Consider the following 21,813-nt stretch of genomic DNA (forward strand, 5'->3'; position numbering starts at 1 on the left):
TCAATTACAATATGGTACAATGTGGCATCATCAGCACTCTGTTCTCTTCCTGCACTCCTCAGACACGAGAGCAGGAGGAGCTGGAGGAGCTACTGTTGCTGGAGCAGCAGGGCAATGAGCAGCGGAGGCTGGAGGTGCTGCAGGAGGAGCAGAGACAGCTACAGGCCAAGAGGAAGAACAAGCAGGCTCTGTTGGATGAACTGGTGAGAAACAGACGTGCTACATGTGTGTGTGCACATACATTCACAGTCTTTTGAAGCAAAAAGCAGTAGCATTTTGACAGATGTTCCATGTCTGACACTCACACACACCTAAACACACACACACCCTGAGCCCGAGGGTTCATGGTTGTGAGATCATTAAGAGCTTATTAGCAGTCATTGTGCTGCGGGCTGCATTGTTCTCATTCTGTGATTCCAAAGCCTCTTGGCTCCATTGTGTTGAGCTGTGGGCTTTGGAAGTGATTGTTCCTGCGGAGCGGGCTGCTGAAGGACCATCGCAGATAGCAGGCTAAGCTGTGTGTTTGTTTGTTTAAAGCACAGTGCCTGTTGACTGTAGGCAGATGAGATCAGCTATTACCCGCCCCCCTCAGGGAACTGTCCCAAGCTCTGACATCTGTACGCTCCTGTGGTCGCAAAGCTCAGTTCCCTCACGTGCATACCCACATACATCAACACATCACATATATTTAGATTGTTGCTGTTTGCTGAAGCAGTGGGTAGCTAATCAATAAAATACACTTCTTAATTGTTGTTCTTATCTAAAATAAACATAGAATTTCCATTATTTGTCTGCAGGTATATTTTTTCTTGAATTTATTACTTTTTATCTATATCTTTGTAAAATGAAAAGCATGATAACTATGGGATGTCATCCAAATAGAGCAAGTAAAGTCACACAAGTGCCTGTCCAATATAAGTGAAAGTGGTGCATTTTTGCAGTCAGTCTGGGACTTATTAGTGTTGGAATCCATTAAGTCGCTTTTGGTTTATTGTTAAATGCTAAGACACCTCTAGTCTGTCCTACCATTGCTGTCTACCCCATCAAAAGTGTCCTACCTCTCCAGTGCACAACGTGTCCAAGTGTGTGTTCTTAGACCTCTGTGCTTGGCAACTCTCCACTGGAGAAATTGAAACGTCCGACCTTGCATTTAATGGAGGTGAAGGCGGCGCAGTGCACTTGAAGCAGCGTCCCCTGCAGTGCCACAGTTTTGTTAATATGGCTTGCATCAATAATGTGGCAGCTAGCCTGAAAGCACCCCGTGCTGATGGTTATCCAGTTAGGCAGAGACGTCTGGGTGGGTGGGTCATCTTATATCAACATACAACATTTACAAAGAGAAAGGGCTTGAACATGTACAAGAGTGTCATCTGTTTTGGCTGAACAGAGAAGTTTTTGTTGCATGTCTCACACACACCTAACATATACATTCTCATAAACTCCTAAATCCCATTTGTGTCTCCAGGAGCAGTCTCAACTTCCTGCCACCATCTTGCTTGCCCAACACAAGGTCCGTGCTGCCCAGCTGGAGACTGAGATAGAGCAGCAGAAACAGGCAGTCAAACCTACAAATCTGTTTTCGACTGGAATCCACATGGTGAGTTCAATGCTTTATGCATATTAACTTTTTAACCACAGTTCATACATATAAACTCAAAATGACAGGCTCTCTTTTGCCTTTGGGTTTGTTTACACTGTCAAGCTGGCAATTTATGTACTCAACTCCAATGGGATAGTTATTTTCTCCCTTTGCAACTATACTAGCACACACTGAAGTTGAGCATTTCAAGAGTGAGTTTGCTTCCATACATATTTTTTCTTATTCAGATTCCAGTAGCTTGTTAAAGGTTCATCATAGTGGACTGAGAGGTCATCTTTTCCTCCATCTTGTTTGAAGTGCTTTGTGTACAAGAATTGTGCCTCTGTTTCCTAGGGGAATCGCACGGCTGTCATCAATTGTCACTAGTTGAAAATGTCTTTTGAATGAAGTTGAACCTCTTTCAACATCCTGGGGTTGCACCACTGGACATCTTTTAAGTTGTGAGTTGTGGTGGGTGGTGCCAGCAATTAAATTCACAATTAATGACATTCTGTCATGTGTCCAGGGTTTGAGTCTGCAACTTATATATTATGAAGATGGATTTAAAATTTTTGGGAAGTTATCACTGCAGCAAAACAGTAGAAATACATAATTTACATTTCAAATTAATCTACCAGAAATGCGCAGAAATTGGGCCAGGTTCAACTTTTTTGCTAGATAACAGAGATTCTTTTTGCTGGCTTACTCTGCATTGGCAGCCTCAATCCTTTAACAGAGTTTAACATTTAAATGAATGCAGGAGCTACAGTTTTTGAACACGACCTGTCAGACTGGGCTGTCCTGCTTCAATGAAAGCAGGGTGAACACAGTGTAACAGGAGAGCATAAAGAAGATGTACTTACCATAAATAACAAATAGCTTCTATATTTACAATGAGCCCATGCTGGTTAAGGTCACACAGTTGTATACCTCTATCCACTGGTGGTAAGGTGGATCTGAGCCGTGGAGGCCTTGGTGTGATTTTAGCTCAGTGCTAATTTAAACTTCATGTGGTGCACTTGTTGACAATAGAGTGATGATAACAGTCCAAACCTTCAAAGGGAGGATGTTCCTCTGTGTCTGGTGCTCCTTCGGTGTGGGAACAGGCCCTCACCCCTTCAGTCATGTCATCACATTCCTCTGGGCGAGTGGTGGGACCCACAGAGAGAGCATGTGGGCTCAGGGCTCTGGCCACTCTGAGCTTGCAGCTTTATGCTCACCGTGTGTGGAGAGAACTTCCATTTGGCTGTCGTTCAGGTTTTCAGTAGTTTATTTTCATTTTACTGTGATGAGATAGGCTGTGTCATCACCCCCTCCCCCTCCACAACAACCCTCATGAGGCATGGTTTTCTTCCCACAGTTCAGTGGTGCGTGGGAGAGATATCTGCTTAGTACTCACCTAGGCTCAAGGTGGAGCTAGGTTTTGACATACTCGGGTACAACCCAATTCTCTCTTCTTTTCTCATCTTTACCCGCCTAGCCTGCCAACTGTAATGTGTTTTCCGCTGGCACAGCTCTTTGAAAGCTCTTCGGTTAAATTATTTGACGCAGTGATAATCAGAGACTTTACAAAAACATTAATTTACTCATTAAACCCCAAAGACACAACTTTGTCATCCACCACTAGTGGAAAAGTGTTGAATTGATCCAAATGGAGGATGTGGTACTCCAAATCTCACCCCCTTGATATACAGCATGAAGTTAAACTTGCTGATGGAGAGAGAAACAGCATGATTATGTTGCTCTTGGCTTCTTCTGTGGCTGTTTTTCCTCGCTTCTCGCTTCTCTCTTCTCAATTCTCTTCATCCTGCCGTCCCTGAGCTCCTGTTGGTGGAGCAGAGCTCTCACCATGCATCTGCTGTGTTTTGGACTGCAAGACTTGAGTCAGGGGAACGTGTGGGTTTGGATTTCCCTTCACCTCAGAGTCCATAAGAATGACTTCTGTTTGACTTGGTGGGGTTTCAGCACAGAGCGGTGGATTCCTGCAGATTGCTGGAATTCATTTATCTGCTAGGTTGTGGTCCCTTGTTCCAAGCAGGATTTCAGTTTTTCTTCAGCAGAAATTAGGGAAGGCAAATGTAAAAACACATTTCTAAAGCTGGGACATACTTTTACGATATGCCTTTAGTCACATGTAAGTAAATTTTTGCTCCTCTCTTCACTGACAGTGGCAATATCAATTACTGCTGAATGTTAAATCATTGAGAAATTTGTCAACATTTTAATAATTTACCTTATTTAAGGGTGCTTTTATACCTAACCTGTTAAGTTTGGATATAACAGACCCTGGTGTTTTTTCCCAGTTAGTGCGGTTTGTGTGGGCTGGTGTGAAAGCTGGCAATTGAACCTTGGTATGGACCAAACAACCTGATCTGGACTGCTTGAAACAGTGGGACTCTGTTGTGAAAGCAAACCAAAGGATTTTATGCTAGGAGATGTATGATTTTAGCAAGATTTTAAAAGCTAAACTACTAATAAACCCATCTGCTGATCATTAAAATTGTTTCAGAAAGTGATCAAATAAGTAATGTTTATATGTATGCAGATTATTTTGTAATGCATATATACACTTCAGCACAGGTATTTCCCCTCATTTAAAAAGCTGTTAAAACTACTGTGCTTGTATCCTACTCTGTGTACTTTGTCAGTTCATTAAAAAGTGTGTGACCATAATCCCAAAGTCATAAGCCCCAAATCATTACTGTACAAGAGGTCATCTGTTTGTCCTGTCTCTACCTGTTAGTCATCATAAATTGGTTTGATTTTGCTAAATAGTGCTTATAGTCAGTTATTTCTTTGTGACACCACAGAACATAAATGCACACATCAGAAGCAATAAAGTGCTGGATTTGATTTGATTTCCCCACATGGGGAAATGATGATGTAGGATGACAAACACCCAAACTGTACAATCAGTGAGTTTCCTGTTAGTCTGTATAATGTTTCTCTTCTTTGTTTGTTTGTAAAAAGTCAGTGAGTGTGAACAGGAACTGTACCAAGGTCCAGTTTCTGAATGGAACTAATGTGAGGATCATACTTTGTTTTAAGTTTCCAAGTGGTTCGGCTTTTGTTCATAAAAGCAAAACACAAGTGGCCCAGAAACTATAAACAAAGCCACGTTGTTTGATTATTGGTCATACAGTCAGTGGATAAAAAGTCAACAAAACTTGCCACCCCCACTTGCTATCTGAATATTGTCCATCATGGAGCATCATCAGGTTCTGTTCATGTTGGTGTTCTGGAGCACATATCAGCAGTCTTTTGAGGACTGAACATATGAATGTCTTGTAAGACAACAGGTATTGAATAATTTAATACTGCAGACATTTCTCACTTCGAGTCCAGGTGTGTAAGTGTCCGATACATCCGGTCTACATTTGGTCGCAAACACGTTGGTAGTTAACCCGTCACCAAAACAGGAACTGAAATGAACTGCTCTAGAGTTCACCTGAAAGTGGTTCAAGACCCTTTTGAGGTGGACCAGGGAGTGATTGTTTGGTCCACATCAGAGTTCGACTTTGGTGTTCACACCAACCAAAACTAACTGCACCAAGGGTTTGTTCAACTGGACTAAATGTGGTAAGTGTGAAGCTGCCATAGTTATTTATCAAGCAAACATTCACTAATTCCAAATATGAGGTCATTTTCTGTTTTTTTCCATCATTGCAAACAATATTGTTTTTTCTACTATTGGTCAGAAAAAAATGAGCTATTCACCAATGACATCTTGAGCCCTGTGAAATTGCGGTGGACAGTTTTCACTAAACAGTAGATTTATTGGATACTCACAATAAGCATTAGTAAAAGCCCCAGTATCAGGACTTTCTTGTGAAACACAAAGGCGAAACAGCTAGATTGTGACAGTGATGAATGGACAGGGGCTGATTCATGACCCTTTCTTTTTTTCATCTGGATGTTTTTGGTGATGTGCAAGTTCACCATTCACGGAGCCCCTAACAACCCCCACCCACTCCCACCACCACCTGCCCCACCAGCATTTCAGCTAGCTGCTTCACCCTGGGCCAAGGTGAGCCATCCCTGTTGGAATGACATATCTGCCTGTCTTTGAGCCGTCCAATCTGTGGAACGTGAGGATGCCAATTCTTCCTCAGCTTCCCCAATGACTGCGGTCTTTATTTAAAGAGTGAGCTAATGTCGCACCTAGTTGTGTCATCTTGTTTACTGGGAACATGCAAGAGAACATTTCAGCCATTCTGGCACTGCTCTCTGCCTGGGTGATTTTCCAGGAGTAGGTGGAGGGGGACTCCAACCCTGATCCTATTTTATTCCGGTTTGCGTGTTAACATGTTGTCGAATGGATGCTAGAGGAAGTTAGCCGATCCTGAGGGAAAGTAGTGTCGGTCCAGGTGTGATGTGAGGTGGGATGGGCCTGGTCTTGCCTCAGGAATGGTCTAGGATCACTCACTAATCCCTCACTTTGTAGGTATTCTATTGAACCAAGACACACATACCCGTGTGCGGGTTCAATGCATGCACACAAGACACAAGACACACACACACACACACACACACACACACACACACACACACACACACACACACACACACACACAAATACACACTCCCCTTTCCCAGTCTGAGTAAACATCCTTTGAAGAATAAAGTGTCCTTCTAAAATAGACGTCTGCTGATATCAAAAGAGACTCTCTGTGTGGGAGGGAGGCAACTATTCACTGTTTAAACAGGTTGCTTGTTGTTGTCTGACACATAAGACCAGCCCTAGTGCCAAGCCTGATGACAAGAGTCATCAAGGCTGGCACCTGCTCGCAGCAAAACATGGACACGAGCAGAGGATCATTTGCATATATATTATATTTTGTTGAATCTTTGCATGAGTAGTTTTATTAGTTTGTATCAGTATTTAATCATGGTTGCTTTGTTTGTTTGTGTGAAGGTATTGTGTTTTCTATTCAAAGAGTGTATGTGTGAGGTTGGGGATTGTCCTCAGCTGCTACAGTGTCCCATTCCTGAACGCAGTTGACCGATGGGGAATCTCTCCACCTTGGAGCAGCTTTCAGCGCCATCTTAAATGAAAGGTCCAAGGTTCCAGTGCTGCCGGGGCCCGATCCACCCCTCACAGGCGGCAGTGGCAGCTGACATACCTGACGAGGCCGGCATGGGCACCTAATGAAAGCAGGAGGCCCACACACGCATATAAACAAAGTGCAACTCACACAGACGAATGTGGGTGGAAAGTTTATCCCTAAACATAGATGTGTAGCTGGCTGAAATAACCCCGGGTTCTCTCTGGCTTTATTCCATTTTACACTTAGGCAGTGGAATTTGACTACCATAGAAAACACCAACACAAGTACACACACTCACACAAGCACACACACACACTCATGCTGTGAACTTATTTGCTCAGGCCTGATTTACTTGGTTAACTTGTCCTTTACAGTGACCTCTGCTCAGTAGACGTACTAGCAGTGCAGGCCAAGCTCTGCTTTCCTTTACTCTGGCAGACTGGCCTAACCTGTTCTGCCCAGGAGTTTGTCGCTACATACTCCCCCAACCCCCACTCATTCTTTCATTATCCTCAGTGATATTCTCATTTCCCTTTGTCACACTCTTGAGACAAATAGTTGGAGACACAGATATAACTGATTTACATTAATGTGTTATTGTTTATAGATTTTGATGTATGAAGCATTCACAAACCAATGATAGTGGATTTTATGTGGGAGAGTGTGTAACCCCTTGCTCTTTGACCTTTTTTCCCCTTTATTGGATTGCTGGCATGTAGTTTGATAGCTGCAGGGGCTTGGGGAGAGGGGGTCAGCTCAGGGGGTAAAGAGCCTTGATTGGCACCAGCACATGTGGGCATTCACACCTCTGCCCCTGCCCCTGGCTTGGCCCTGTTTAGGTTGGCCTCAGCAACCCTTGCCCACGGGCAGGCCAGCCCTGCCCGGCGGAAAAAGGAGTTGTCAGCTTTAGGGGCTTTGCGCTGGGGCAGCTGCCACTGGTCGGGCAGTTATATTTAAACTTGTAAGGTGGTGAGGGGAGGCACTGTGTGGGCAGCAGCTTTTTACACTTGCTACTTGCTGCTCAGTGGGCCAGTGGGCAGCCCAAAGCTCTTTATCCATACAGAAGCACTGGCAGTGCCAGGGCACAAGGTGGAAGTGAGGGCTGAGGATGGGATGGCACTAGGCAGGCCCCTAACTGGGCTTATTAATTTTATCCCCTATACAATGCTGAGCACTGTTTACCTATCCATTGTTCTCATTATCACTTTGTGCATAAGTGATGAGGGCCTCACTGCCTCTGGAGCTCTGCTTAAGCTAGCTGTGACTCCTCAAACCTTTGGGAACCAAATGACTGTATGTGATTTTGTGTGTGTCTGTGCATGTGTTGGGGAGGTGCTGATGGAGAGGTTAGTCTCACTGCGACCTTGATGTGTCCTGCTGAGCTGCAAAGTCAGGAGAGATGGGGTCCTGGAGTGGAGAGTGCTGATGATTGTGCAATGTCTGTGTGTGTGTGTGTGTGTGTGTGTGTGTGTGTGTGTGTGTGTGGCATGTGTTTCTGGTGACATTCTTAGTCGTGACCCATGTTCCGAGCTGTTGACCAATGAGCATTTCATAAAGATTGCCATTGTGACCACTGAAAAAGACCTCATCCCAGACTACATTGCACATTCTATCTTAAACAAAAATTATTATTAGCTTCAAACTATTCAGCGTAACCTTAAAAATAAACAACATTGCATAAAAACATCTATGAAATTGATTTTTGGGACCTGATCAAAAAATTGAGCTTGTCAGGGTATTGATTTATTGTCCAGAGGCACATCTGACAAAGACCCCATCCTTCTCTTGTTTTTAATGTAGACTCTGGTACAGTCAGTGGTGGTGCTATGCCTCAGGCGGCAGACGACCTCTCATACCTTAAAAGTAATGTGACTTTTATGAGGCCCCTGTCCCATAAAAGTCACACGAATGTCTGTCATATCACTCTGTCAGAGTCTGTCGTTTAACCCTGTTGCTTTCCCAGATGGTACTGTTGATACGGACAGCAGAGTTAAGAAAGAGTAACGTGACGGCACATCACGAGCCGAATTCCTCCCCTAGAGGCGTAGAGTGCTTAACAGTTTTCCAAGCCAGCACACCTGTCTGTCCCCAACACCAGCAATGAGGACAGGCACCAGTGACAGCTTTACTTGACCTTTTAAAACGGTTCCACTCCTAGAAATTGAAGCTGGTATTACTAGATCACTATAACTCTATCTGGACCTGAGGTAGAAGCAGGAGGATCACAGAACCCGAAGAAGGAGGACTACTCCCTCTGGCGCGATGGTGATTTCCTCAAATCATCCTCCCCTGCGGTTTTATTAAGATTGATGGCCCCCAGAGTTTCATTTTAGTGTCACAGGGGTATTATACGAGTCTTTAATACCAGTTATACACAAACTTGAAAGCGTCAGGAGGACGCACATAATGTTGTGTAGGCAGTAAGATGGGCCTCCGTGATGTTAAAAGCAGATGTTTGTGTTGGCTCTTTCAGCGGTGTTGTTCCAGTGGCCCCTAGTCCCTCAGCCTTTTCTGCTCTGCTGGGCCTGGCCAGGGGTCCTCTTGCTCTTCCCTTCTGTTGCTTTCTTTCACCGGTGCATTTGGAAAACAACATTCATATGCCGTAATTCACACAAGCTTTTAATAGGACGCGATGAGTTCATGATTGAACGTTTCAGCATTATTATTAGGTAGAGTGGAGGACAGAGCAGGTCTGAGAGGACACAGAGGGATAGACAGACAACTTATTTTGTATCAAAGCAGTTAAGAAGTACTACAAATGATTAATTTACACATTTTTTGTAAATATATTCAGAGGAGCAAAAGCCTGCTCTTGTGTATGCATGTCTTATGCTGTGTTTGTTCCTGGTGATGTCTCTCTGCCAGTTTTCAAGGTGCCTTTGCAGAGGAATGCAACAGAAATTTCTCTAGACTGGGGGTTGGCTCTGTTCTGTCTGTCGTTTAAAAATCTGATTTACTGCCCTTTAGCTATCTGCAACTCCCAATTTACCGCTCTCTTTCACTGGCGCTCCACTGTTGTGGACTTTTCTTCTTCTTCTCCTCCCTCCACCCCCCTTGTCCCAGTGCGTCTCTTTGATTGGCGCGGTAGGGGAGTTAAACAGTGCTGAAAGTCTGAAAGAAGATGGATGGAGAGACTGAAGGGGTGTGAAAGTGAGGGAGAGTGACCGGGTTTGGGTTGGTTGGTCTGGGTTTCATTAGTGTGTGGTGGGGCTCCACTGTGTTGGATGACTGGATGGGACAGGATGGGGGATCACTGGCACCTTGGGGTTAAAGGTTGAGTGAAAACCACATAGAAGCATGTATTGAAGAAAAAGTTCTGCAATCTAAATCTATAGCCTTTAAACAGTGTTTAGCAGATATGAGCAAAAATGTCATCTATTCTTGGATCCATCATATGATTAGGTGTTTTTTCTGTATTATTTTGGATACAGTAGGATAATTGGTCAAATTTTTGTATCCCTTACAGTCAAGGAGCAAAACTTGGATGTGACTGATATCATTTGATCGTAGAAAAGAACAATACCTTTCTTTTCAGGAACAGAAGTTTAATAAGCATAACATATTGCTGCCAAGAGACGTGTATGTGTTCGTTTGTGTTTGAGTTCAACTCTCACTATTTCTTCGCTGGAAAAACCCACTCTCTTGTTGTCAATATACTGGCAAATACATGTATAAACCACCACTGAGTACAACAGGTTCAGACTTGTTCTGTCAAGGTAGTTGAAAATCATTCTGGGAAATAGGATTGGGTGATGTGGATAAAATCCTGTATCACAGTATATACAATGTAATTTTATACTGAGATGTTGATATATATCATAATATTGTACATTTTCTGAGAAATCTTCTGAATAACTGTCAGGAATGTCTTTTTTAGCTAATACAGCAAATTCAACAGTAGTGGAAAAATTACTCAGGACCTTTATTTCAGTAAAAATAACAATACCATAGTGTAAAAATACTCTGTTACAAGTAAAAGTCCTGCATTCAAAATTCTCCTGGAGGAAACATACCAGAAAATGTACTTAAAGTATCAAAAGCGAAAATGCCCATCATCCAGAATGATCACTTTCATGGTGTTCGAGGCCCTGAAAGATGTTTTTTTTATCCTATGGACACAAAATAACAAGGTTTTGTCTTGTCCAACAATATATATAAAAAAATATTTATTTCTGGACTTCAGGGACATACCTAACATACATCTCAGTTTATGGCTCAACCTCACTATTTGGACTGTAGTACTCATTTTTGGGTGCAATTATAACATATTGCTCCTTGAAGCACAGTACTTGAGTAAATGTACTCAGTTACTTTCCACCAATGGAATTCTGTACTTGATTTATCAATATACGTTGGTAGACTGATGCTAAAATTGTATGAAAATCCAAAATGGATTTGACATAATGGATTTGTAACATTGCCTACAATGGCCTGATTCAACCAGAGATATTGAATAGTAGGTTATTCTGTATAAGAAGTGTCACAAAATCTCTGATGATAGACAGATTTATATTTTCAAACTTTTTCCAGCTTAGAAAAAAGTCACAAAATCAATCCTGAAATGTATTAAACACTAAATAACATTATAAATGTTCTCTGTGTGTGTGGTTATTGTTTTGTCTGTCTCACTGTCCTACATGCTGGCCTGGTTAGGACAATTACCGCCATGTTGTGTTTGGCAAAGACACTCTGCATCTTTCGCTGTCTCAGTGTGCATCACTCAGTGCTTTTGTAACTTCCAGCTCAGAGTTGGTTGCTTTATTTCCCTGTGGGTGCGCTTGCATAGGCCAAAGCATGTGTGAGGGCGGGCAGTCTGAGGCCGCAGGGCACATGTTACTCGTTTAGTTTGGTTTTCATCAGCTCCCCTCTGTGTTCTGTTGTTTATACTCCCCCACTCTTCTTTTCTTTGTGCTCTCCCTTATCTTTTTATCTTTCCTTTGTCTCTGAGTTCCTTTGCTCCTCTCTAAAATAGGCAGTGTTTGTTTAGACATCATCTTTTTAATTCCAGGTTTGTTTCATGACTCTGGCTCTTCTTCTGCGTCTCATTACTTTAATGCTGAAGAAAACATAGCGGTCTGATGCTGTGTGGAAATTCCCCTTTGATGGCAGAGCCCCAAATCGAATAATTCTACAGTGTCCTTAAGAGGTATCAGGTTTCTCACTCAATCACCATGGTCAAGAGCATTAGGAACTGGAGTAGCCTGACTGAAATTTCAACTTTGAGTAATTATGGATTGAAAGGGGTTTTTATAAATCCGACTACAGTTTTCAGTGCTTGACACTGTAGATCTAATGACTAGGAAATCCAGCGGTGTAACATTTGTAAGTTAGAGGGCAACTTTGTGGGTTTTTCAAATGGAAACTCCCAGTCAGATGTTAGCAAAAAAGCTGTGATGACGTAGGTTACAGGACTGATGCTCTCCCCTCCCTCAACTTAGGCTTCTATAAGATGATGATGCTAAATACAGTTTCCTTATTTCAGGTCACGAGGGAAAACATTTTTAGAAGGGCTTAAGAAAAGAGCATTAGATGCGAAAGCATATGTATTTGGGCCAAAATTTGAATGTTGGATTTAAATACATAAGGAGCAGAGAGTGATATAAAAAGCCCCCCAAAAATCCCCAAAATAATCATAAGGAATTGCCTAATTTCAGCGTTTTTCAGATTCATACAGGTAGCATCCATATTGTTTTAGGTAAATACATGGAAAGACAATGCAAATAACAATAATAAAGCACTTTCTACAAACTTACACTAGTCTACCAAATTTAATTAGTTATTGATATCTTCTTATACATTATCATTATCAGATATGTCTTTTTCTGGTTTAATGAAAATAGCAGATAGCCATGTTTGATCCAATGTACACTGGCCTTCTGTTATCAAGAATAACATTTCCATATCAATACCTTATCAGCGCCATCACAGTTTTCCTGTAATATTATGTTTTTGTTTCCTGCTAATCAGATTTTCATCTTGAATAGTTGTTGAGTTGCCAACATCATGTCGACCACTAAAAACATGCTTAGTCATTGTCTCGGTTAGGTTTCTCCAAGAAACCAGCAGTGCCTGGGGAAAATGAAAAGACAAAAAAACAAAACTCGCAGTTCTAAACCAGTCAGTCAAGAACTAGTGTTTGTTAATGGTGCAGGTTGATTGACGTTAAGACTTTCCAAATTGTTTTTTCCGTTTGTGTCATCCCGATTGTGCCACAGTCATAGTTTCCAATGTTACTTAAATGAACAATGAAGATTATTGTCCTGTGTTGAATGTCTCTCCTCTCTCTGTATTTTTTTTTATAGCGTCAGACGGTGTCTCTCCAGCCTGTGCCCAGGATAGAGGAAGTTCTGTACCAGTACAAGCCCCTTCAAGTTGAAACCTATGGGCCCCCAGTGCCTGAACTGGAGCAGCTTGGCAGACTCGGGTACAAACTTATTTACACACTCATGTCCACACATCCACTGTAGCCAGCGACAGGGGAATTTTCAGTTCCTTTAAGCCATATACAAATTATGACTTTAAATTTCACTTTGGCATGAGCAAAGGTGTCAAACTAAAGGAAATTATGGACCAGTTACCGATTACTGATTATTCATAGTTCTTTGGAAGTTTTGTGGAAATAACTAGAATTTGGTGCCAGATTTCCTTGAAAGAACAGCTTCATGCAAACATTAAGTAAATATTAAGGTTCAGCCAACCTGCTGTGGACTAAAGTATAATAGCAGTTAAGTGGAATTAATTCATTAAAAATATGCAAACTAGGGCTGTCCCCAGCTAAGGTTTTTTTTTTCAGTTGATTCAGAGTTGGTCGTTACGTACAAATATTCGACAGTTTATTCTTTTCTTCAGTTCAGTGCGCCTCGCTAAATTCGTACATGAGCCAACATGAGTATGTTTTACCAGTAAGACTCACGTGCTAATGTCTGTCTTTATCATCTGTGGTGTAAAAAATATCAGATTTTCACAGAGTCAGAGAAAGTTAAAGTGTCCACCATCCTATAATTCAGTTATGACATCCCAGTGTGCCGCACAGCATCTCTCCCCAGGCTGCAGCAGCATTGCAGCCACTGCCCAGCATCACCTGCAGTGCACACTCCACGCTCCTTCACAGTGTGAATTAAGGGTTTATTTGGACCAAACCAAAACTTTTTGATGAGTTTTAATTTGTTTCTGTTGAGTTTGAATTAAGTTGACAATGAAGGTTTTAAAATTCTAGTTTTGCAGAGGGAGTCTCCTTAGTTTGGTGAGAGCAATAAAAAGGCCTTTTTCTGGTTAAACAAACAAATCTTACTCTTTAAAAAAGGTCTGTCTCTGTAGGGATCCTTTCTATAACGTTGTCATGCACTTATAATAACAATCTAAGCCTTTCAGTGGCACAATCATACAAGCAAGCCTTACCTGCCCATTGCACACCACAGTGTGCTGGAGTGAAGTGGCTGCAGTCTCACCTGCCCTCGATTTCTCTTGCTCTTTTCTGCTTTCATCACAGTTTGTGTTGTGGTGATTTTGAGACTCGGTTTGTAAAGTTTACAGACCGAAATGTCTGTGAAGTTGTTATGCTTTTGCATTGCTCTGTGTATAATGATGCAGCTAAAAACCAAAAGCTAAAACTTCTTTACTGACCATTTATCTCATCCTCTCTAAACAGTAAACCAACCATACATTTTGGCACAAGGATTTTTTGTAATAAGTGCACCAGCTAATATAAAACTATATTTTTGATTCCCATTTATTCATAATTCCTCACTGAAATGCTATTCCTGTGCATTTATATAAGCTTCTATGTGTTCTATCCTGCTACTATAATGCACACTGACTGATGAAAGAAACAAAAAACACATGCTTGGCTAGAAAAATCTCAGTTGACTGAGGGGTCTTGGACTGATGATTCGAATCTTTGATTTTCAAGTGGCAGTCCTAATACCAACTGAATACTGTCTCAATTTTTGTCATAATTGTACCAAATTAAGAGTTCCTTCCAGGGACCTTCCTATCAATTTTGCTGCAATTTTCTAGGAAAGTATTAGTAGTTAGTTTTCTAATCCTCCACATAGCTACAGTACTGTATTGTAAAGGTTTTGGTGTTGGGTTAGAAAGCTGCTGGAAAGTCTGTCTGCTTGGGAAGCCTGGCTCGTCTCACTTGGCTCTCCTCTGATTAACTGGGAGAGTGAAAGCAAATGAGGAGGAGGGCTGTGTGAGAGAGAGAAAGGCAGTAACAACCATCACCCTGCCACAAGCCGCCACAGTGCCTCTGCAGGGGCGTCCATTAACACACACAGGAAGTGCTTTCCCCGACGGCCCCTTTGGGCCAATCAATCCACGACGCCATTGGTCCAGTCCTCGCGGATTGTAAGTGATCCATCAGACAGCCCAGCGCCCAACCATCTGAACTGCAACTGGCTGGCACTACAGCCTGCCCACACACTGAGAACAGCCCCCTTTTATTGGGTGACAGGAGCAAAGCGGGGTCATACTCTTTTTGGGCGAGCTCATTCACTTTCAGCACTGCTTCACCCTGACAGTAACCTTCATTTGGCTGAGATGTGCGAATTTGAGCATCATGTCAGCATGTTTAGGACGAGAGATTTCTAGTGTATTCTTCTTTATTGTTCAGATAAAAGTTGCTATTGACTTTTGTCGCACAATCACATTTACCTAATTACCTGGAAAATCACCTACTTAAGGTGAAACGTTTTTCTTACAGGATTGTGGGAGAGTTTAAGCAGAATAACTGGTACTTATTTACATTATGTATTCAGTGAAGTGCTGAGGTCCTACTTCTTTTGGCCAGGCTGATCAATATGCAGATGAAACACATCTCACAATTTTTGCCGCATGCTGGAGCTCTAGAGGAGGGAGGAGGACGAGGAGGAGGGGTGGGGGCCCCGGTGTCAGCAGTTCAGGGGTCCAGGAGGACCAATGCTGGAGAGGAAGGGCTCTGCCACAGAGATAAATGAGGTTCAGTTCAGTGAGGAACACCAGTCCCACTGGTGCAGGCTGCAGGCAGCGACACAGACGGGCCCCTTCAGACGAACCACAACTCCCAAGATGCAACGTGCTGTTAAGTAAAGGCAAGGAATAGTGCTGACACTTCAGCGCAGTTGGCAGTTTGTGATTCAGCTAAGTTTGAGGTTTTTGTGCATGCAGACAATCAACCTCACACATACACAAGAACACAGACAGTGTCCCTTAAACCTGCAATACAGTTTGTGTCATACACACTCACACTCACCCCAGTTATTGCAGTCCTAGCATTTTGGCTACAATGGAACATGTGTGATGTGGTAAATGTTCACAAGTGTGTGTGCGGAGCAGAGAGAAGGCAGACAGTGTTGAGAGGGTGAAAAGTGAGTCCCCTGTGTGGAGCGCTGGACTCTAGCTCCAGTCCTATGACCTGTGAAGGGAATATGCTTGAATGTGTGAGGAGATATGGATGTGCCTGAGCGTGGATGAGGTGAAAGGGGCTGCGAGGGGGCAGGTACTTATTTTAAAACACGGCTGTTTGTCTTGGTCAAGGCCCACGGTGACAGCAGCACCACTGGTGATTTGTCTTGGACACAGCCATCAAGTGAGACTGGAGAGTTGAGCTCACACACACCCTCCCTGGTGGCCCCCGGGGCCTCTGGGGCGACTGGCCTCTTGCACAGGATGTCCAGTCAACACAGGTGTGACTGGAGCCGTGCTTTTTTATTTCAGCTCTTATCTTGTGTGCTGCTCTTCAGAGATGGGAAGGAACTAAGTACAAATACTTTGTGTCTGTGCTTAAATAGAGTTTTCAAGTATCTGTATCATTTTACGACCCCAATTCCAAATAATTTGGGACATTGTGTAAAACGTAAATAAAACAGAATGCAAAATTTGCAAAAAACTTTTAGACCCGTGTTTAATGAGATTCACTGCAAAGATGTTTGGTTGATATACAAATTCAAGTGCTCAACAGTCTGGGGTCTCTGTTGTATTTTGAGCTTCATAATGCTTCAAAAATTTTAGATGGGGGACAGATCTGGATTGCAGGAGGGACAGTCTAGTACCTACACTCTTTTACTATAAAGCCACACAGTTGTCACAGATGCAGAATGTGTCTTGGCATTGTTATACTGAAATAAGGAGGGACATGTCTGGAAAAGGCGTCATATGGATGACAGCATATGTTGCTCCAAAACCTTTTTCAGCATTAGTGGGCCTTCACAGATGTGGCAGTTACCCATGATGCCATTGGAACTACCATACCTCCACAGCATCACAGATGCTGTCTTATGAAGTTTGTGCTGGTAACAATCTGGATGGTCCTTATTTTGCTCTCTAACCCAAAGGTCACAATGTCCATGATTTCCAAAAACAATTTAAATTGTTGACTTGTCAGACCACAGCACACTTTTCCACTTTGTGTCAGTCCTTCTCAGATGAGCTCAGGCCCAGAAATGTCGGCAGTGTTTCTGGATGTTGTTGATATATGGCTTTCGCTTTGCATGGTAGAGTCTTAACTTGTGTTTGTTAGCAGTAACAAACTGTGTTTACAAGTTTTCCAAAGTGTTCCTGAGCCCATGTAGTAATATCCTTTTATACAGTTATGTGAGGTTTTAATACAGTACCGCTTGAGGGGTCAAAGGTCACAGGCATTCAATGTTGTTTTTCAGCCTTGCCCCTTAGATTTTGTAGATAGTGAAATCCCGAAATTATTTGCAGTTTTGTGTTGAGAAACGTTCTTGAACTGTTGGGCTATTTGCCAATGTAGTTTTCCACAAAGTGGTGACAAGAAATGCACAGAAGCAGTCAGTAGAAATGCCCCTCAGAGGGCGACTTTTTACTTTTATACTTTGGGTACATTTCAGAGCCTGTACTTTTTCACTTTTATTTGAGTAAAGAGTAAAATTAGTACTTCTATTTTTATCAGTCTTTTTTTTTTTTTTTTTACAAGTATCTGTATTTCTTCTTGAGTAAAGAATGTGTGTACTTTTGCCACCTCTGCTGCTCTCGTTCTCCTTCTCCCTCTGTCTCAGTGTCTGTGTCTTTTTCGCCTTGTCCCTTTGCCCCCCAAAAAACCGCAGGAGTGCTGCACGGCTGCCAGGAAAAAGAAGGGCCACGCCTCTTTCACTGTCTCTGCCTCTCTGTCAGCTGTACCTGAATAAATATGGGCTGAGTCGAGCTCTTATATTAAAGACAGCTGCCTCAATACTGGAGCAGAGTAAAGGCTGCATGTTCAGGCAACAGGGGCCTCCAAAAGTGCCCATTCAGCTTCCATCTCAACATCTACCCCCTCTTCACAGATACATACAAAACTAAATGCTCCTCCCCTGATGTGCATAGGTGTGAATGATTTGCCACAGAGGATAAGACCCCAACTGTGTGAAGTTTCTATATTGGGAGTATAGTGCTGTCCATCTCATTGACTGGCACGTTACCCAGAACCATGCGTGAGCTGTGAGAATTACAAGTCGACTATGAATGCAGCATTACAGCCAGTACGCCAAGTGTGCTGCCATGGCTCCTTGCTTTTATGTTGAACAGTAAAAGCCTTTAATAAACAAAATCAAAGTAGAAGTAAATACTGCTTCGGAGGCACAAACAGAAACATATGATGTTTACGTTGACATGGAGCGTGATATGAATCGCAGCACACAGAGACCAACCAACGCAGTAGCTGTTTTAACTCCCACCTCTTGACGCCAACCCTGTGCCTGCTGATGGACATAGCCTGAGTGGAAGCACTACCATACATCAAAATGCACAGAACCAGTGAAGTCATGCTTGTATTATAGTTAACACAGGTCTACGTTTGTATAGAGACACGCTGACAACCTGAAAGAAAAATATACGTTCTATTTTTGTTTGTGTTTGTGTGTCTAATGTAGATGAGCATCTGGGTCTGAGTTTGTTCTCTACAAGAATACTTTTTAAGCTCTGACTGCGTAGGCGTTGAAAGACTGACTGGGATGTTGGACAAGGACAAATCATATGGGGGGAAAAATAGGGGAAAGAGAAATTGGCTGCGGAGCGTTGAAAAATTCGACTCAAACCTCAAGTGCTGACAATGAAAGCTAGCCAGAACAGTTGTTTGTGTTGGCAAAGGTTGCCCTGAAATTAGCCCATCTCTCTCTGACAGAGGTTGCTCAATATGCTTCGCCAAATGCCAGTGTGTATAATATTATGAAGTTTTGCCTCCTCCTCCTCCTCCCCCATTGCTCCGCATTGCTTTTTATAATTGGTGGAAAAAGTGAGGTTTTCTGTTGGGAGCTCTTGTCAGGCTTCGTCTCTTGTCGGTGGGGGTGAAGGAGAGCAGCTGAATGAGCAGAGTGTTTAGTCTGGGGCTCCTCTCCTGAGGATGCTCTTCTCTCTGCATGAGGAAGTAGTCCTCAGAGCACTTTCTCTCACCAGAACAGACAACTAGTGACGAGCAGAAGGGTTAAATAGTGATGGGTAGTTTTCTGTGACCTTCATTCACAAACACAGAGCTCATTATGAAGACAAAATTATAACTGTGTGGAAAAAAATAGTTACGTCCCTAATGACGTTAATTACTACAATTGTTGTACAGCAGGGGTCTGAAATGAGGTAGAAATCCCAATTTCTGTGTTTTAATAGGATAAAAGAGGCATTCAAATTTAACTCTCCATTAACTTTTGCTGAAAATGAGCTGAAAATGAGTCATAAAGATGCAAATTTTGTGCATTTCATTGATTGAAAATGCTAACAATCAATTAATCATTAATAAATCAATAAGATACAGAACACGTTTCTTCTAATTTGTTTTTACTCTCATTTGTTTTCTCTCAAAATTCAAATTTCCTTCTTTAATAAATGCCGCCACCAGACAATAAATGTCAAATGAGGTGCAATTACTTCCATTTCTAGACTATCGCTTACTTATTGATAATACAACTAGTTAAATCCTTAGCATCAATTAATTGATTAATGATTAATCATTTACATCTGTATACAGGTATTTTGCATTTGGAGTCCTTTTTAAACCATGGTTAAAGCATTAAATAAATAAATATTTAAGACCTTCCCAACATGAATTTAAGACTTTTTAATATTTTTTAAGGACTTTTTTTTAGTCAATGTCAATGTGTTTAAGCCATTTTAAGTATTTTTAAGGACTTGTAGCCACCCTGTAATACATAAATCACTTGTGCACGCACACACACACACATACTAGCCATGTTTAACATGTACTTAAAGGATCCCTGCTCACTGTTCTGGTTGGGAGCCAAGGGTTAATGGGTCTCTGAGTGATGCGCTCCTCCTGCCTTCCTTCTCTATCCCTTGGCGTCTGCGTGTTTATGTGAATGGAGTGTGTGTATTGGTTTGTTTGTTTGTTTGTGTGTTGGCTTATACTGCATGTTAAGTGCTTTGGTGGGAGGGAGATATCCAGAATAGTCAGTGGTGCCATCACAGCACCCTCAGTTCCTGGCAGTCGGCTTTGCTAACCTCTCCCTGCCTGGCTGGCCTGACTCCAGGTCTGAACTCTCCATCTTTCCAGCTCCTGGCCTAGCTGTCCAAGAGCACTACCAGTGACCCTGGATTTGGCTCTGGGAGTCAGCAGGACCACTAAACATGGTCCATAGAGCACTCTTGAATCCATTTCTGCCATCACTAAATTAGAGTATATGAGGTTTAAATTGCATACAAATCATTCTTTCCTTCCCCTGCATTCCCCTCTCACTCTGTGATGAAAGTGCAAGTCAGCCATGAGATTCTTCTTTTTCACTCAGAGCAGGCACTCCAGAGGAATCTCTAGAAAAACGTCCATGAATAGTTTTTTCATGTATCCCAGGTTCTCTGATTCCTGCAGGGCACTTATCCATCTGATGGGCCTGACTGGCCTGGAAGGGCCAGGGGGGGAGGGATCAGAGGTCGCTGACCGCGGGGTGGACCCGAGGTGCAGCACTGGGGACGTCAGAGTGCTGAGACTGACGGGAGCAGAGTGATGGCACCTTGGAGAGATGGGTCTCGTACTCTTGGCTTCTAATAGTCATGCATTCACGCACTCACTCTCACACAAACACAGCTTTGATGGTTAAGTTATGAGCTGGAGACTGAGGCGCCGGTTAGCATGACCTCAGATGAACTCCCTGAAGAGCAGCAGCCTTTGATCTACTTTTACTACTATTAGATAATGTCTCAAGGCACATATTTTGCTTTCATTCAGCCAATTAAAATATTCTGTGATGTTGCCAAATAGTACTATTTATGGGAAAATGGTTTATTTGGCTCTTGCGTAACAGTAGGGCTTTCCCTCAAATACTTTGGGGTTGCCACCATAACCAAGACCTAAAGCTGAACTTGGTTCTCAGATATCTGATATCCTCCATTCTTCCACACTACACACTCACTGCACAGGCCAGTGTCTTGTGTTACTGGATTCCGCATGGCCAGTAACTATAGACATCAGTGCAGTGCTTCTCTGACCATTTAAGTGTTTCCATCGCTTCGATCTAAAAGCTCGACTGCAGCCGTGGGGCTCACAGATTTAAGATTTGCATAGCCAAAAGAGAGTGCAGGCATTATTAAAGTGTGGAGGTTCGAGTCCAGCTATTTGACTTGCAAACCCGTCTGTGTCAACTGGATGCTCCATCTTTATTTGCAGCATACAGCCACCACCTTGGTCTGATACTCCTTGTACTGTAGGTGCTTCCTCTCTCATTACTAACTAGATCAGAAACAGAGTGGAGTGTGGCCACTGTCCGATTCTCCACCAGCCCCCACCCAGGCCATTATCCCGTCTGTCTCAGTAAACAGACCATTAACAGACAGAGCTGGTGGAGGCCAGATCACTATTGTTTCCCCTCCCATAGATCTGTGCAAATATTGATCTTCTCTTGAAGTATGAGTCAAAATAAGCACGCGCTGTTGTCGACTGGAGGCTTTTTACTTGCGGGTGAGTCATTTCTGACCCAAAGAGCAGGGCGGAAACAGAGCCAGCATTACAGAATGACAGAGCGGGAGAAACATTTGTCTTGTGTGTATTCTGCTCATCTGAAAGGTCTGCTTTTAGTGTTATTGTTTTCCCTCTGTGGGCTCTGTGCCAGACAGACCAGCAGTCTCCTCCTGAGATGAACCCGGCCTGGGCCAAAGCAGGCCAAGGAGACACCAGCGGGGCAGGGAACTCCGAGGATAACGGCATCTCTTGCCTCCAGGTTTATTTGTGTCACAGCCTAGAGGCGACAGGGTCGACACCCAGCA

General features: G+C 42.8%; 1 protein-coding gene across 1 annotated transcript in view; it reads left to right on the forward strand.

Annotated features, from left to right (window-relative positions):
* Window positions 1-21,813, forward strand: part of mnat1 (MNAT1 component of CDK activating kinase) — a 44,126-nt gene that overhangs the window by 10,660 nt on the left and 11,653 nt on the right. Inside the window, exons 5-7 of the mRNA XM_084742386.1 lie at window positions 63-203; window positions 1,466-1,597; window positions 12,930-13,051. Coding sequence (XP_084598512.1) covers window positions 63-203; window positions 1,466-1,597; window positions 12,930-13,051 — 395 coding nt within the window. The remainder of the gene's footprint in view (window positions 1-62; window positions 204-1,465; window positions 1,598-12,929; window positions 13,052-21,813) is intronic.

The sequence above is a fragment of the Lutjanus erythropterus genome, chromosome 18 (assembly GCF_056507025.1).
Source record: "Lutjanus erythropterus isolate fLutEry1 chromosome 18, fLutEry1.hap2, whole genome shotgun sequence".
In the NCBI taxonomy this organism is placed as follows: domain Eukaryota; kingdom Metazoa; phylum Chordata; class Actinopteri; order Lutjaniformes; family Lutjanidae; genus Lutjanus; species Lutjanus erythropterus.